This window comes from Canis aureus, chromosome 1, assembly GCF_053574225.1.
Source record: "Canis aureus isolate CA01 chromosome 1, VMU_Caureus_v.1.0, whole genome shotgun sequence".
NCBI classification, from domain to species: domain Eukaryota; kingdom Metazoa; phylum Chordata; class Mammalia; order Carnivora; family Canidae; genus Canis; species Canis aureus.
The window spans coordinates 118,071,738-118,085,360 of record NC_135611.1 but is presented as its reverse complement, the minus strand read 5'-3'; the positions used below and the strand labels follow the sequence as shown (position 1 = coordinate 118,085,360).

The following is a 13,623-nucleotide window of genomic DNA, read 5'->3' as shown; positions in this document are numbered from 1 at the left end:
CCCTCGCCTCCCCCAGCGCCCCAGGGCCCCGTCACCTCTCAGAGACCCGGGAGCCTCCCCTCCCCTGCCCCTCCCCTGCCCGACGTCCCCTCCCCAGTTGCCCCTTCCCGGCTCGTCTCCCCGCCCCCCCCCCCCGCCTCCCCAAGGAGCCCCACCCACGGGACCTGCCCGCTCGTCCCCACCCTCCCTCCCCCAGCGCTGGGCGGAGGCCGCCGCCGGGCTCTCACCCCTGCCCCCCGTCGCCCTCAGCGTCTCCCCCTCCTGCTCCCACCGCGGGCTCCGAAGCCAGGAAACCCGAGAGGAAATGACTGAGCCCGTCTCGGTCCCCGCCCGCCAGCGCTCCCCTGGCCACACCCTCCGCCCGGCCGCCGCCGCCGCCGCCCTCTGCCCACGAGGCTGCCGGCTCGGGACCCCCAGCTCGGACGTGAGTCTCTCCTGCGCTCCGCCCGCGCCGCCTCCCCTCTGCCCGGCCGGGCTCAGGTGCGGGGGCACCGCGCTCGTCGGGCGGCCGCCCCCACCCTGCGCACGTCCCGCGCCTGCCGGGGCGCCCCGGGGGCTGCGGCTCCTCTGCCCCCCGCCGCCTCCCCGCCCCGCGCCCCCCCGGCCCGGCCCGGAGGTGCCCCGCATCCCGCTGCGTCCCGTCCCGCTCCGGCGGCGACAGGCCCCTCGCACCGGCTCACTTTTTCCTCTGAGATCGGGAGCACATTACTCATTCTTCCTCTTTCCCCTCCTTGCTGACTCCTGGGCCCTGGGGACAGCCCCAGAGGGAGGCACCAGCCCCCCAGCCCTCCTGGGCCCCGCGGGGTCAGTCTGGGGAGGGGGAGCTCTTCTGGGCCCTGTGCGGTGGCTGCTCCTGGAAGCCCAGATTGCTCGGATGCTTCTTGTTTTCTTTGGGGACCTGTGGATGGAAGCAGGGGGTGGGTGCCGGGGCCCTCCACTCCTAAAACCCTCGCCCGCCCTGGGAACCAGCTGTCCGCCCTGGCAGGGGCCCCTTGAAGCCAGGGGTGCTCGCCTGGGGGTAAAGAAGGGGCTGCAGGATCCCACCAGGCTGGGGGGCCGGTGGGAGGGGTGGCGGTGCAGTCCTGGGCCTGCCTCAGTGACGTCATGGCTGACCCCAGTTCCTGCTCACCCCATAGATGTCGCTCTCTGGTCACCTGTGTCTCCTCACCATCGTTGGCCTGATTCTCCCCTCCAGAGGTAAGGCTGAGCTCTTGCCCCCCTCCGCCCCAGAGTCCCCCACCTGGAGGGCACTGGCTTGGGCACCTGGTGAATTCGGCTGCCCTGCCCTGCGTCTTCAGCCTCCTACTGAGCCAGCAGCAGTGAGGTGTCGGTGGGGGCCCAGGGTTACACCCTCTGTGGGCACCTGGCACCTGGGTGGCGGCTTCCAATGAGTCTGGCCAGAGCCTGTCCTGCTGAGCATCCTCCATTTCACCTCCAAGAAGAATCCACTGAGTTTGATTTGGCGCGGACATTGGTGTCAGTTTTCTACTGAGCAGCCAGGAAGCCCAGGCTCCCAGCAAAGCAGCTGCCTGGATACGGGGTGATACACGATTAGGCAAGGGGGGCCAGCTGGGGCCCGCCCAAGAGTTGGGGGTGTCTCACTCTTGGCCTAGGAAGCGTTTCTCGAAGGCAGGACCGGGGTGGGCATTTGCAGGGGCTTCCTACCTGGCAGGTGCTGCATGTGTGAACTCATGTCGACTTCCACTCGGTTATACGGACTGTCGTGCCCATTTTATGGATGAGGGTACTGAGGCTCCGCAACGGGCAGTGCCCTGTGCCGGAGGCTAGTGAGTGGCGAGGCGGGGAGAGGACCACCTTTCTTGCCCCTGGAACCAGGGCCTACCCTCCACTGAAGCCGTCCCCGTTGGCCTTTGATAAAATGGTTTTCATGTGTTCTTTCAGCCAGCCACCAAGTAGTCACAGACCAGGGGGAGGGCCCCATGAGTCTTTTGGCTTTTATTAGGAGCAAGGTGGGGGGGGTCGGAGCCAGCAGGGCTTTGCCCTGACCCAGGGTCCACAGGCTCCCTCTGGCTGTTGACGGGGAGCAGACTGCAGGGGGCAGGGGTGAGGCCAGGGAGCCCTGGGAGGGGGTCCAGGCCAGAGAGGAGGGGGCGGGCAGTGGCTGTAACCGGCTGCGTATCCAGGGGTGAGGGAGATGCTTCCCTCTGCCGTGTCCTTTCGCCCTCCCTACAGCCCCGAGAAGTAGATCCAGGTGTCCCCACAGGTGAGACAGGTGAGACAGCTGAAGCGCAGAGAGAGGACTTCACCTGCTCCAGGTCACGGGGCGAGGAAGTTGCTGGGAGGAGAATTTGAGACCGGGGCCCCGGCCCGACTTCAGGCCCCGGGCTCGCTGGGCTAGATCGCGCCTCCCATCCCACAAGGACAGGCAGGCAGATGGGCTGGGGTTCGGGTCCTGGCCACAGGGGTTTCTTAAAACACCTCCAGGGCCGCGGATGGATACCACCCGCTGCTCTACCAGGTGTCCCGAGTTACGGCCCACAGCTTCCGAACGGAGGGCAAGGGGGTGGTGGTGAGAGAAGGGGCACCAGAGGCTCCTCTCTGACTCTTCGCCCTTGATTTCTCAGGACAGATATTGAAGGAGGCCACATCCATTTCTCCAGCAGATCTAACCAGTGTGAACGTTAATGCCTTGACCCCACCAGTCCCAGGTAAGGAAAGAGGGATGGATCTGTCAAGATCCTGTCACTGCAAATCACAAAAGCTGCAAAAATCTCAAGCTCAGACCGCTTGGGAATTTGGGGTTTGTACAACTGGAAAGTCTGGTGATGGACCTTCAGGCACGGCTTGGTCTAGGTGCTCAGAGGATGCTCTCAGGAGCCTGTCGCCGCCTCTCGGCTCTATTTCTCCTGTGTTGGCTTCATTCTCAAGTGGGATTTTCCTTTTACGGGGCCAGGATGGCCCCTAGAGACCTGAGGCTTCCGTCCTACCTGCTAAGAAGCCAGAGGAAAGGGGTGGTCTTTCCCAATCCAGCAAACATCCCGTGACTGAGTGTCCCTGCCCAGGCTCAGGTGACACGTCCCACCGTGAGGTGATCATTGTGGCCACAGGCCAAAGCTGGTCGGCCAGATCCGGGTCTCAGGTTCAACCTCCACCAAGGCTGGTGCCAGCCTCAGTGCATGAATGGACGCAGAGCCAGGGAAGGGTGGTTCATAAAGAAAGTTCCAGGGGCTCTTCCCAGAGGCGGATGGGTTCTGAGTAGGGGAGAGTGTCTCTGCGGGAGGGGACGGCTGAGGCAGGGGAGGTCCGAGGCACTGGCAGGGCCGTCGGGCTGTTAGCAAATGACTCGGTTAACGAAGTCATTTCGATGATGTCAAAATTGAGTTGTTTCTCCATCCACGGACCTTCTCCACATCTTGTCTCTCTCTCCTCCCCCTGTTCGCGGACTCCAGACACAGTCCACCGGGAACCCCAGTCCACACCTCGGATGGGCCTGCAGACTGGTGGTGAGCGGGGCAGGGGAGATGGGGGAGGCGGGGGGGGGGCGGGGGCTGTGTGGGCCCGGGACAGACACTGCTCCCCCTCTTCCCCCGACACTCTGGGTCCTTGGTTACTCATTTCAGTTCCCCAGCTCTGAATCCTCCGGTTTACTTTGTGGTGGGGCAGCCAGCCGCCCACATCCACGTCTTTCAAAACAAATCTTCCGAAAGCATGAAAAATAATACGCATATAGAAAAGTACCCCTAAAGCCCCCCATAAATGTACAACTTCAGAGGAAACCCTAACCTGAACCGCCGTGTAACCAGCTCCCAGCTCACGGCATATATATGGAGCTTTACAACCCCGCCATGTGCCGAGGCCATTCTTGCCTTCCTTGCATCTCTGCATCTTTTCCCCTTTTTGAGTGTGCAGACCAGTTTTGAACTCTTTCTTGCAGTATAACAGAATTCAAAAAAGGGCTCCCCGATTTTCTCCGTCAATATTTAACGATACAGCCGTCTAGAAACACGTTCTGCTTGGAAGTAATAAAATTCATATAGGCGAGATGAAATCCCTTGTTGCGTTCCCCACTCTGGTCTCTGAGAGGCCCCCACTGCGAGCAACGGATTGGGGGGGTCCCCCAGTGGTGCTGTGCCACCTGGGTATTGCGGGCAGAAACCATGCTGGCCGGCGGTACGTTTTTGTGAGCTGGTCATTTGCAAAATGATTGCTGTCCTGCAACTTTCTCCACCCGCCCCGTGCAAGGGTATGTTGGGGGGCTCCTCCCAGTTCCCATGTAACACTGATCGCGTCCCATGTGCTGGTGTGCGGGGGCCCGTGCGTGGGGGTGAAACCATGCCCAGCTCCCCAACATCTTGGTCTCCTCTGCTGCACCTGTTGCCACAATAAGCAACCTCGCTCCCCGCTCCTTGAGCAAATGGCTCTAAGCGCTTCTTGTACCTCGGCCGTGGTTCCCAATGTCTTACCTGTGTTTGATCATTTGATCCCCACACAAACCCGCTGAGGTGCAGCAACCTCACTTGACAGACAGGGAAACAGAGGCTTGGAGTGACTCACTCGAGGCGTCGTCGCAGCAAGTCAGGGACGCACAGCTGGGACCGGCACCCTGGAGCCTGGCCCGAGGGCCTGGCTTTCACCCACAACACGACGTGGGGCGGGGGGTGGGGGGAGGAGACAAATGCTGAAACGTGTCTCCGAAGCCACTTGGGAAATGGTTGCACGGATCAGCCCCACCACCAGCCCTGGGCCATCGCGTCCCCCACCTTTTCCGCCCAGGCAGTGACACCTGCTGCCTGAACGGCTTTGATTTTCACCAGCCTGGGGAGGGGAGAGGGCCCCTTGCTGTTTTGTGGACCTGAGTGTCCCTGATTCACTCGTTGCTCACCCTCCCCTTGCTCATCCAACCCGAGTAGGAACAACATGGGAGCAGATGGAGGGGACCCAGACCCCACAACCCCCGGAAGCGTCCGAGCTTCTAGCAGCGGATCGGGCGATGGTGACGATGACAATGGGCAAGAGCAGCCTGAGAGGTAGGTCCTGGAACGAGAAGGGCAACATGCAAATTTTGTTTAATTCTCTATCTGGGTCAGCAGCTCCCCGAGCACATTTCTCGGAGCACCCGTTTGGGGAATTGTTAATACATTTTCGAGACATCTGTTTTGCTTTGCGGTCCAAGGGAAACTCTGAGTTAAAGTTAAACACATTTCTTTGTGGCAGGACTTCTTGGAGTCTTATTAATGCTTATTTGCAGCAAGCATTCCCCAAACCTGATTGGACTTGGGACTCTCATTCAGGTTCCTTTATAGGGCTGGTGCCTTGGAAATGTGGGTGTGGCTTTTTTTCCTTTATGTACCTGTTCATGTGAGAGCAGGAGCTTTTCGGTTGCAAAATACTGCAAAGGCAACTAAAGCTAAAATAGATTCATGGCTATATATGTTCTGTAAAATCCAGATTCATGGTTTCAGGAACAGCTGGATCAAGGTGCTCAAGCACTGTCATCATAACTGGCTTGCTCTGTCTCTCAGCCCTGTTATCTACGTCCTCAAGTTCTCTTGGTGGCACAGATAGTCCCATAGTTCTATTTAGGTCACACACCCAGCAGGTAGAGCACCTCTCTTTCTCATCTCTAGCCCAAGGTGTTTAATGGACTGTCATTGGCCCACCTGGGGTCACATGCCCACGTCTGGCTGGGGGTGGCGGGGGAGCCAGGGACATGTACTGCTCTGACTGGTTAGGCCTGAGTCTTGTGCCCACTGTGGGGCTGGAGAGCAGGATCTGCTCTGCCTGAACGGCATAGACCTGGAGTCAGGGAAGAGGTAGTTCTCCCTGGGACCAGCGAGTAGTTAACGTTTTAGAGGCATGGGAAAGGAAGCTGAGCCAGGGGGGAGGCAGCAGGTGGCCCCAAGGTCTGTCTGACTCATATTTGAGGAGCAGCCCCTACTGGAAAGTACTGTAGCTTGGGCCATTCCCAGGCTGACATGTGTGCACAGTTCTGAGACTGGGCACTGCACAAGACCATCGCCTCTAAGGCCGTGTCATCCCCCACGTGGATTTTTATCCTTGTTATAGTTTCCAGTGATGGCGGTGAAGCCCCCAATTCTGACAGAGCCTGTCTATTAAAACAATTTCACAACAGATAGAAATGAAGCGTCTCGGAGAAGAACTCTTTTCTATTTTCCGAAAGAGGGAAGGTGAGGGGACGGTGACTGTGTCCACACCTCCCCGTTGAGGAAACCTTCTTACATCTTTGCTTGCTGTGAGTCCTGGTTGACCTGAGTCCTGATAATAACACAGAGTCACTCTGTGTTATTATATCGTGTTCCTGATTACACGTGACAGGCATTCAAGTGGGCCGGGGGCGGGGGTGTCATGGAGCCAAGTGATAAAAGCCATCGAGGAGCCTTGGGGTCACCCAGAACCTGGGCAGGACCGCCCGCCCCCAGCGCCTCTCTCCCTCCTTCGTCTGTGTTTCTCTGGTGCTGGGTCTTGTCCCCCGCCTGGTGAGGAACTGGCTCCTGCCCGTCCCCGGGGCAAGCTCCAGAGCTCCCTAACTTCGCCCAGCTGTGCCTCCCGTGCCTACTTGGAAGTTGGAAGGTCCCAGGGAAGGAGGAGACTGGGTCACAAGCTCCCCCTTGTGGCCTGCGTTCTGATAGACCCAGGAGGCCGTTGGGGGGGGGGGGGGACGGGAGGAGGGAGGGGGAGCAGTCCCCCCCAAGAAAGAGGAAGATGCTTCTGGAAGCAGGGAGGCCTGAGAGCCAGCACCGTGGTAACAGCGACAGGAGGCATTTGCCCAGAGTGAGCATTGTGCTCACTTGTTCATGGCTCCCAGCCCCCCTGCATGGGAGGGACTGTCCCCCCCACACCCCCCGCGTGGGAGGGACTGTCTGTACCTCGATTTACAGGAGGGCAGCGGAGGCCCAGAGAGGTTACTGTGCCGCCCTAGGCCACACAGCCCAGAGCGGCAGAACCAGCGTTTGAGCCCAGGCTCTCTAGGGCCAGCGTGCCTGAGCACCACGCAGCACCCAGGCTGTCCTTTGCATTCACTGTCTGGCTCGAGCCTTCCTCCAGCTGAACATCTCGGGATCCTTGCCTTCGGTTCATACTTAAGGAGTGAGGTGCTGGGGTGCCTGGGGGGCTCAGTGGGGTCAAGCATTTGCCTTTGATAATCCAGGTCATGGTCCCAGAATCCTGGGATGGAGACCCCACATCAGGCTCCCCGCTCCGTGCGGAGGTGGGGAGCCTGCTTCTCCCTCTCCCTCTCCCTCTGCCCTGCTCTGTGCTCTCGGTCTCTCTCCAATAAATAGCATCTTAAAAAAAAAAAAAAAGTGAGGTGCTGAGATTGGCCTGGGAGCCTGGGCTCTGTGAGGCAGTTTTTCTGCCTGTTGGCTTCATAGTAGGGCCTCAGACAGGGGTGACCACTTCACTGGGAACACTTCTCAGTGTCAGCAGGGCAGATATTTTCCTTGGGGCATTGGCTTTTTTAAATTAAGATTTTATTTATTTATTTGACAGAGAGAGAGAGAGAGAGCACAAGTTGGGGGAGAGGCAGAGAGAGAGGGAGAAGCAGGGTTCCTGCTGAGCCGGAAGCCCACGTCGGGTTCGATCCCAGGACCTCGGGATCATGATTTGAGCTGAAGGCAGACGCTTAACCCACTGAGCCACCCAGGCGCCCCGTGGCATCGACTTTTTAAAGGAGAGGAACAGTCTAGTATTTTTGGTCTGGGAGCAGAAGTGACCTACAAAATATTTTACAACCAACCAGTACCCCTAGGTTCTGCGTCTCCCGGTGCTGGGCCCCGTCCTGGGGGCCCCCTGCCTGGCTCAGACACACACTCTCCTTTGCTTCTCCCATTGTGAGGCAGCCCAGGAGGTCCTGGGGGAGGAGCCAGGGGGATGGGACAGCTGGTCTTAACCAGGGGGTGCAGGCTGGTCAATATTTCCACACCTACCTCCCCGCTGCGCCCAGGTTAGGAGTGGGGGGGGGGATACCGCTCCTGCCCCCTGCATGTGTAGACATGGAGGGGAGTGTCTCCTGGGGACACACATACAGCGACATCGTCCCCATCATCCTGTGTTTCCTCCACGACTCACTTCCACCCTCTGCTACCTTTTAGCAACTCCTTCTCCTGAACCCACCAAAGGCACCACGCCCTCCAAGAGACAGTCTCCAGGCAGAGACATCAGGCGGGACCCCCCACTCGGGCCAACTGGTCAGTAACTCTCTTCCCAGACTGGAAATAGGCTATTTCCTATTCTCTGTGTATTTCTGGCACCTGGAACCCTGCCCGGCGTGAACTAGTGCTCCGTGACCATGTGTCAGGTGGATACGTGACTTGAGGGCTGGAGGGGTGGGGGTATAAGGTAGACAGCCAAAAAGTGTCCGGATAGACGAATGAATCCACGCATGACTGCAGCGGCTTAGGAGGACAACCACGAGTCTGGAGCTCCCGAGTCTGGAGTTTGGAAGTTCAGTCTGGGCTCAGTCGAGAGGTTCTTCTGGTCTCAGCTGGACCTACTCCTGCGCCTGAGATCAGTTTGGAGGGCCAGCAGGGAGCTCTGCTTCAGGGACACCTTGATCCGTCCCCTCGTGGTCTTACCTTCCGCTTCCTGCCCAGCCAACCCCACTGAATGGATGGGAATGACATGTCCACGGGTCACAAAGAGAGTTCATTCATTCATTCATTCATTCAAGACATATTCTCAAGCACCCACTGTGTCCTCGGCACCAGAGATACAGCAGTGAACAGGATGGACCAAAATCTCTTCCCTCGTGGAGCAGACATTCTGGTGGGGTGGGGGGCGGTAGAGACAATAAGTCATAATCATAAGAATTATGTATCAGGTGCTTTAAAGCTGCTTTGAAGAGAAATGAAGCAGCATTAGATAGAGTCAGAGGTGACTGGAGGGTATTTCCCATAAAGAGCCGGGGAGACCTCCCTGAGAGGGAGCAGAGGGGGAGTCGCGTGGATGTCTGGGCGGGGGTGTTCCGGGCAGAGGCAGCAGCCAGTGCAAAGGCCCTGAGGTGAGAGGGGCCAGGCATGGCCACCAGCAGGGCGGCCGGTGGGGCTGGAGCATCTGGGTGAGGGGGCGAGTGAGGAGCTGAGGTGGGGAGGTGGTGGGAGCCACGGGGTGTGCCACGGAGGCTTTTGTTCTAAGTTGCCCAAGGCCGAGGCCCAAGCTACACCCCTACCCCCACCCCTGCCCCCGACTCTGCCATCCACTGCTTCCCTCCACAATTTTTGCCGAACTCTGACTTGGTCCCTGTCTGTGCCCCCAGGTTCCAGCGAGGACGACCCCTTCTCCTACGGTGAGTTACCCCCGGAGGATGTGGGAGGCGGGAGGCAGGGAGGCAGCTCTTGCCATTCTCCGCTCTTCCCTCTGCAGACGAGGACACTCTCCGGAAGCGGGGGCTGCTGGTCGCAGCTGTGCTGTTCATCACAGGCATTGTCATCCTCACGAGTGAGAACCGGGGATGGGGGGCGGCGGTGGACCCCGGGACCCCGAGATCGGGAGCGAGGAGGCCTTCGCTGGCACCTTGACAGAGGGCTCAGTCCTCGAAGGCGCCCGGGACAGAGTCGTTTTAAAGGACGCATATTAGCTGCAGATCCCTATAAACCACCCAGAAGTCGGCGGCTTCAAATGATCACCGTTTGCTTAACTCTCAAGTGTGCAATTTGGAAATGTCAGCAGGGCTCGGCTGGCTGGTTCTTGGGGTCCCAGCTGGGTTTATTCAGGCACCTGGGCTCAGGGGCGGGTTGGCAGGGGGCTCTGTTTCTGTGGGTGCGTGGGCCGTTCACCTCATAGTCTTCACTCCAGGAGGCCGTCCTGGGCTTGTTCGCAGGGTCCCCGCCACGGAGAGCTGTGTCCCGGCAGCCGGGAGGGGTGACAGGTGACGGGAGGCAACGACCACGCCAGGGACTGCTGGGAGACAGACCAATAGGCAGGGCCCCCCCCCCAGCAGGAGCTGTAGCTCCAGCCCCCGCCCCACTGTAGGCCCACCAGGAGGGAGCAGGGGTGGCGGGGGCAGGGGGGTCACCCCCACCCTGCTGGGGCTCAGCTAGAAGGCCAGGGGCCAGGGGATGCCGTTGCTTGCGGGGCAGGGGCAGCATTGCGTGGGGTAAGTGTTGCCCGACGGATGGGGGCATGGAGAGAAGAACACGCAGAAAAACTAATTTTTAAAACAGTCTTTAAAATGCTGCTGATTAACTGGAACACTCAGGCCGCCAGTTTGCAAGCTCTCAGTGAAGCCTTTTTTTACACCAAATTTTATTCCCGCTCCTGCCCAACTCCGCCATCAGGAGGATGCACACGCCACAGCTTCTATTTTGTCTAGGGCGGGGGTGGGGGGCACGAACAGCCCCCGGAAGAGGTCCCTAACGCCTGCCGGCAGCGCAGAATCCAGGGCCAGGGTACCGTAGCCTCAGTCATAAACACCTGTTCCTTGATCCCGACTGTGTGCGGGTCCCTGTCTGCACCCCCTGCCCTGTCCCCACCACTGTGGGAAAAGTGAGGCTCCGAGACCGGAGGGGTCTGTCCAGATGGCACACAGAAATTCGGGAAGGACTGGACCCGGGTCTGTGTGGGTGTAGAGCCCAAAATGAGCTCTGGGGCCGTAAATCGTTCCAGTGACAATGGTTTGTGGGCACCTGCTCTGTCTTCACCCTGTGCCCTGGTCCCCGCCCTCGGGAACCTCGCAGCCAGTGGGGGGCTGACCGTAAGCAGTCTAAGTGCGTGACCGAGCGGAGTGGACGCTGAGAGGTCATTGCTGTAAGGAAGATGCAGCAGAATGACAGGCCAACAGGGATGGGGGCGACACTCCCTCTAAAGAGATCGAATCAGAACTCATTCTTGATGGTGAGAAAGACGGTTTAAGAACACAGGTAAAGGGAGCAGCAAAGGCGAAGCCCCAGAGGCAGGAGTGAGCTGAGCGTGTTGCAATAACCACAGGAAGAGGCCGGGGTGGCTGGGGCCGGGTGAGCTCGGCGGGGAGTAGAAAGAGGTGAGGAGGCAAGGGCGGCAGTCAGGTGACCTGTCTTCCGAAATGTCCCCCCCTCATTCGCTTTGGTGCAGCCCCCCTGACTCCCCTGCTGTGCCTTAAGCCCCCCTGTCTCCTCCTACCTCAGGGCCTTTGGACTGGCCATTCCCTCTGCCTTTCCAGGGCACACCCCTCCTCTAGATGTCCACGTGGCTCCCCCCTCACCTCCTTCAATGTGCTCAAAAGTCCCCTGCTCAGTGAGGCCCCTGTAGCCAGCGCCATGAGGATGCCCCGGGCCCCTGGGCCTCCCTGCCTCCTTCCTGGCACGCGTCACCATCTGACGACACTGTCCATACACTTGACGGAGTCGTTTTTCTCATTGCCGAGCATCTCCTCGACTAGAAAGTCAGCTCCCCCAGGACAGGGATTTGATTCACTCCTGTTCCCAGCTTGGCTCCCAGGGTCGAGATCAGAGCCTGGCACATAGTAGGCGCATAGTAAATGTTCGCTGGATGAATGAGTGACACACAAGCGAGGCTGGGTTTTCAAAGGGCTCCTGTGTGTCTGGGGGCGGAGGGGGGTTGTGGAGGCTGCCCTGGAGCTTCCCGAGCGGCGGGGTTGATGGGCCTCGTCTCCAGCACCCAGAGCGTGCAGTGATGGATGTTGTTTGGCTCATGATGGAAACTTTTCCTTCACCCACAGGTGGCAAATGTAGGCGGTTACCCCAGTTATGTCGGAATTATAACAGGTGAGGCCGTCAGAAGTAGGGGCCGGCAACCCCATCGATGGGCAGCCCAGGACTGAGTCCTCACCAGCTCACCGTGCCCAGCTTCCTCCCTCCCCTCTCCTACAGAATAGTCAGTAAAGCCCAGCCTGGGAGGGAAGACCCGGATGGAGCCAGAGCCGGGGCTGATGGCCCGAGGCCCCTCTGCTCCCCACCCTGCCCACCCTGAGGGCTGCCCGGCTCCTTGGGCACTGCCCCCCCAATTACCCATTCTGTTCAGACGAAAAGTAAAGCACTGTGGTCCTTGCCCGTGGTCTCTGATCATTCATGACTGGGGGGTGGGGTGGCAGGAAGAAGCAGCCAGGACGGGGACAGGTGCCCTGAGGAATAAAGGGAGGGGTCACAGACTCAACAGCCAAGGATGGGGTCACAGTGAACACAGCCTGGCTGGTGTGAGGCAGGAGGGATGGGAGGGCAGGCCGTGGGGGACTCTGGCCAGTGGGAGCGTCTGCGCTGGGCTCTGCTCCTGGCACTTTGGGCCCCTTGGCCTGTGCGTGTGCAGAGCCTGGTGTCCGATGGAGCTCACCCCTCCCATTGGGGGGTGGTAGTGGTAACTGGCTCCAGGCCTCCCAGCGGTCCACTTTTCTTCACACTCCAGATCCTTCCACCATCATAAGGGGCCTCACACATGGGTGCGGACACCCCAGCCCACACATCCAGACTCCATCTACACCCCCTGCCGAAGTGACTGCCTCTGGGCCACCTCTCGGTGTAGGGGCCTGCTACCAAGAAGGCTACACAGGGCCTGGAGACGGGGGCTCGGGGTAGTTTGGGCAGGGAATTCCAGGGGCCCAGAGCAGGGTCGAGAAGGGCCACAGGCTCTGGTGGGCACCTCCTGCAGGCCCTGAAGAGGGACCCAACTGGATAAAGCCAGAGCAGGCCTCTGAAGCCTGGGTAAGGGCCATCAGGACAAGGTAAAGGCACGAGGTCCTGTTCACAAGTGGTTGCATAACAAGAGTTCACAGACCTCAGGTCACAGCCTATTCATGGGTTGTGAAATCAGTTTTGTGAGCTGTGGGTAGCATAAAAAAAGAAAAAGGGGGCGCCTGGGTGGCTCAGCAGTTGAGCATCTGCCTTCGGCTCAGGGTGTGATCCCGGGGTCCTGGGATTGAGTCCCATCTGGGGCTCCCCGCAGGGAGCCTGCTTCTCCCTCTGCCTGCGTCTCTGCTTCTCTCTGTGTGTGTCTCTCATGAATAAATAGATAAAATCTTTTAAAAAAAGAAAGAAAAACAGGGTAGCCTAGTGGCTCAGCGGTTTAGCGCTGCCTTCAGCCCAGGGCGTGATCCTGGAAACCTGGGATCGAGTCCCACATCCAGCTCTCTGCATGGAGCCTGCTTCTCCCTCTGCCTGTGCTTCTGCTTCTCTCCCTCTCTCTCTCATGAATAAATAAAAAAAAATATTTTTTTAAAAAAGAAAGAAAATAAAATGTAAAAGAAAAATATCAGAATATATCCCAAATAATCTGACTCTTTATATACTCTCCTCAATTTTTGGCACATTTTCATCCTACCTTATCATTACTCACTTTTTCAAGACATCACCTCCTTTTTTAACTTAATACATTTATTTTAAAAGGAACAATCATGTATGGAAAACCAGTATGGCTACATGTAAGTAGAAGTTAGCCATAAGGATTCAATCCATTGAGGGGCCCCCCGGGAGTGGGGGGCTCAGTCAGTTAAGCTACTGACTCTTGGTTTCGTCTCAGGTCACACGATCTCAGGGTCATGGGATGGAGCCCTGTGTCAGGCTCCACGTGCAGCACGGAGTCTCCTGGAGATTCTTTCCTCCTCCCTCCCCTTCCCCCTCCCTCTGCTCCTCCCTCTCCCCCGCCCTCTGCTCCTACCCCTGCTTGCACTCTCTCTCTCTCTCAAATAAAAAAATAAATAGGATAAATCCACTGAAA

The 13,623-nt window shown here is 58.7% G+C and overlaps 1 protein-coding gene across 3 annotated transcripts; it reads left to right on the top strand.

The window, feature by feature from the left end:
• Positions 1-224: 224 nt before the first annotated feature.
• FXYD5 (FXYD domain containing ion transport regulator 5) lies at positions 225-11,964 on the top strand. Of its 3 annotated transcripts, none has more exons than XM_077854923.1 (10): positions 225-424; positions 1,137-1,197; positions 2,586-2,669; positions 3,411-3,464; positions 4,872-4,988; positions 8,073-8,168; positions 9,236-9,265; positions 9,343-9,417; positions 11,636-11,681; positions 11,787-11,964. In XM_077854923.1, exons 1-10 carry the CDS (start codon positions 305-307, stop codon positions 11,884-11,886), a joined length of 783 nt encoding a protein of 260 aa, XP_077711049.1. In that variant the 5' UTR covers positions 225-304; the 3' UTR covers positions 11,887-11,964. The 3 variants fall into 3 exon arrangements, with proteins under 3 accessions (XP_077711049.1, XP_077711056.1, XP_077711058.1); XM_077854932.1 differs by lacking the exon at positions 225-424 and adding an exon at positions 766-917; XM_077854930.1 differs by having other exon boundaries at positions 234-424; positions 11,636-11,964.
• The last annotated feature ends 1,659 nt before the right edge of the window (positions 11,965-13,623 follow it).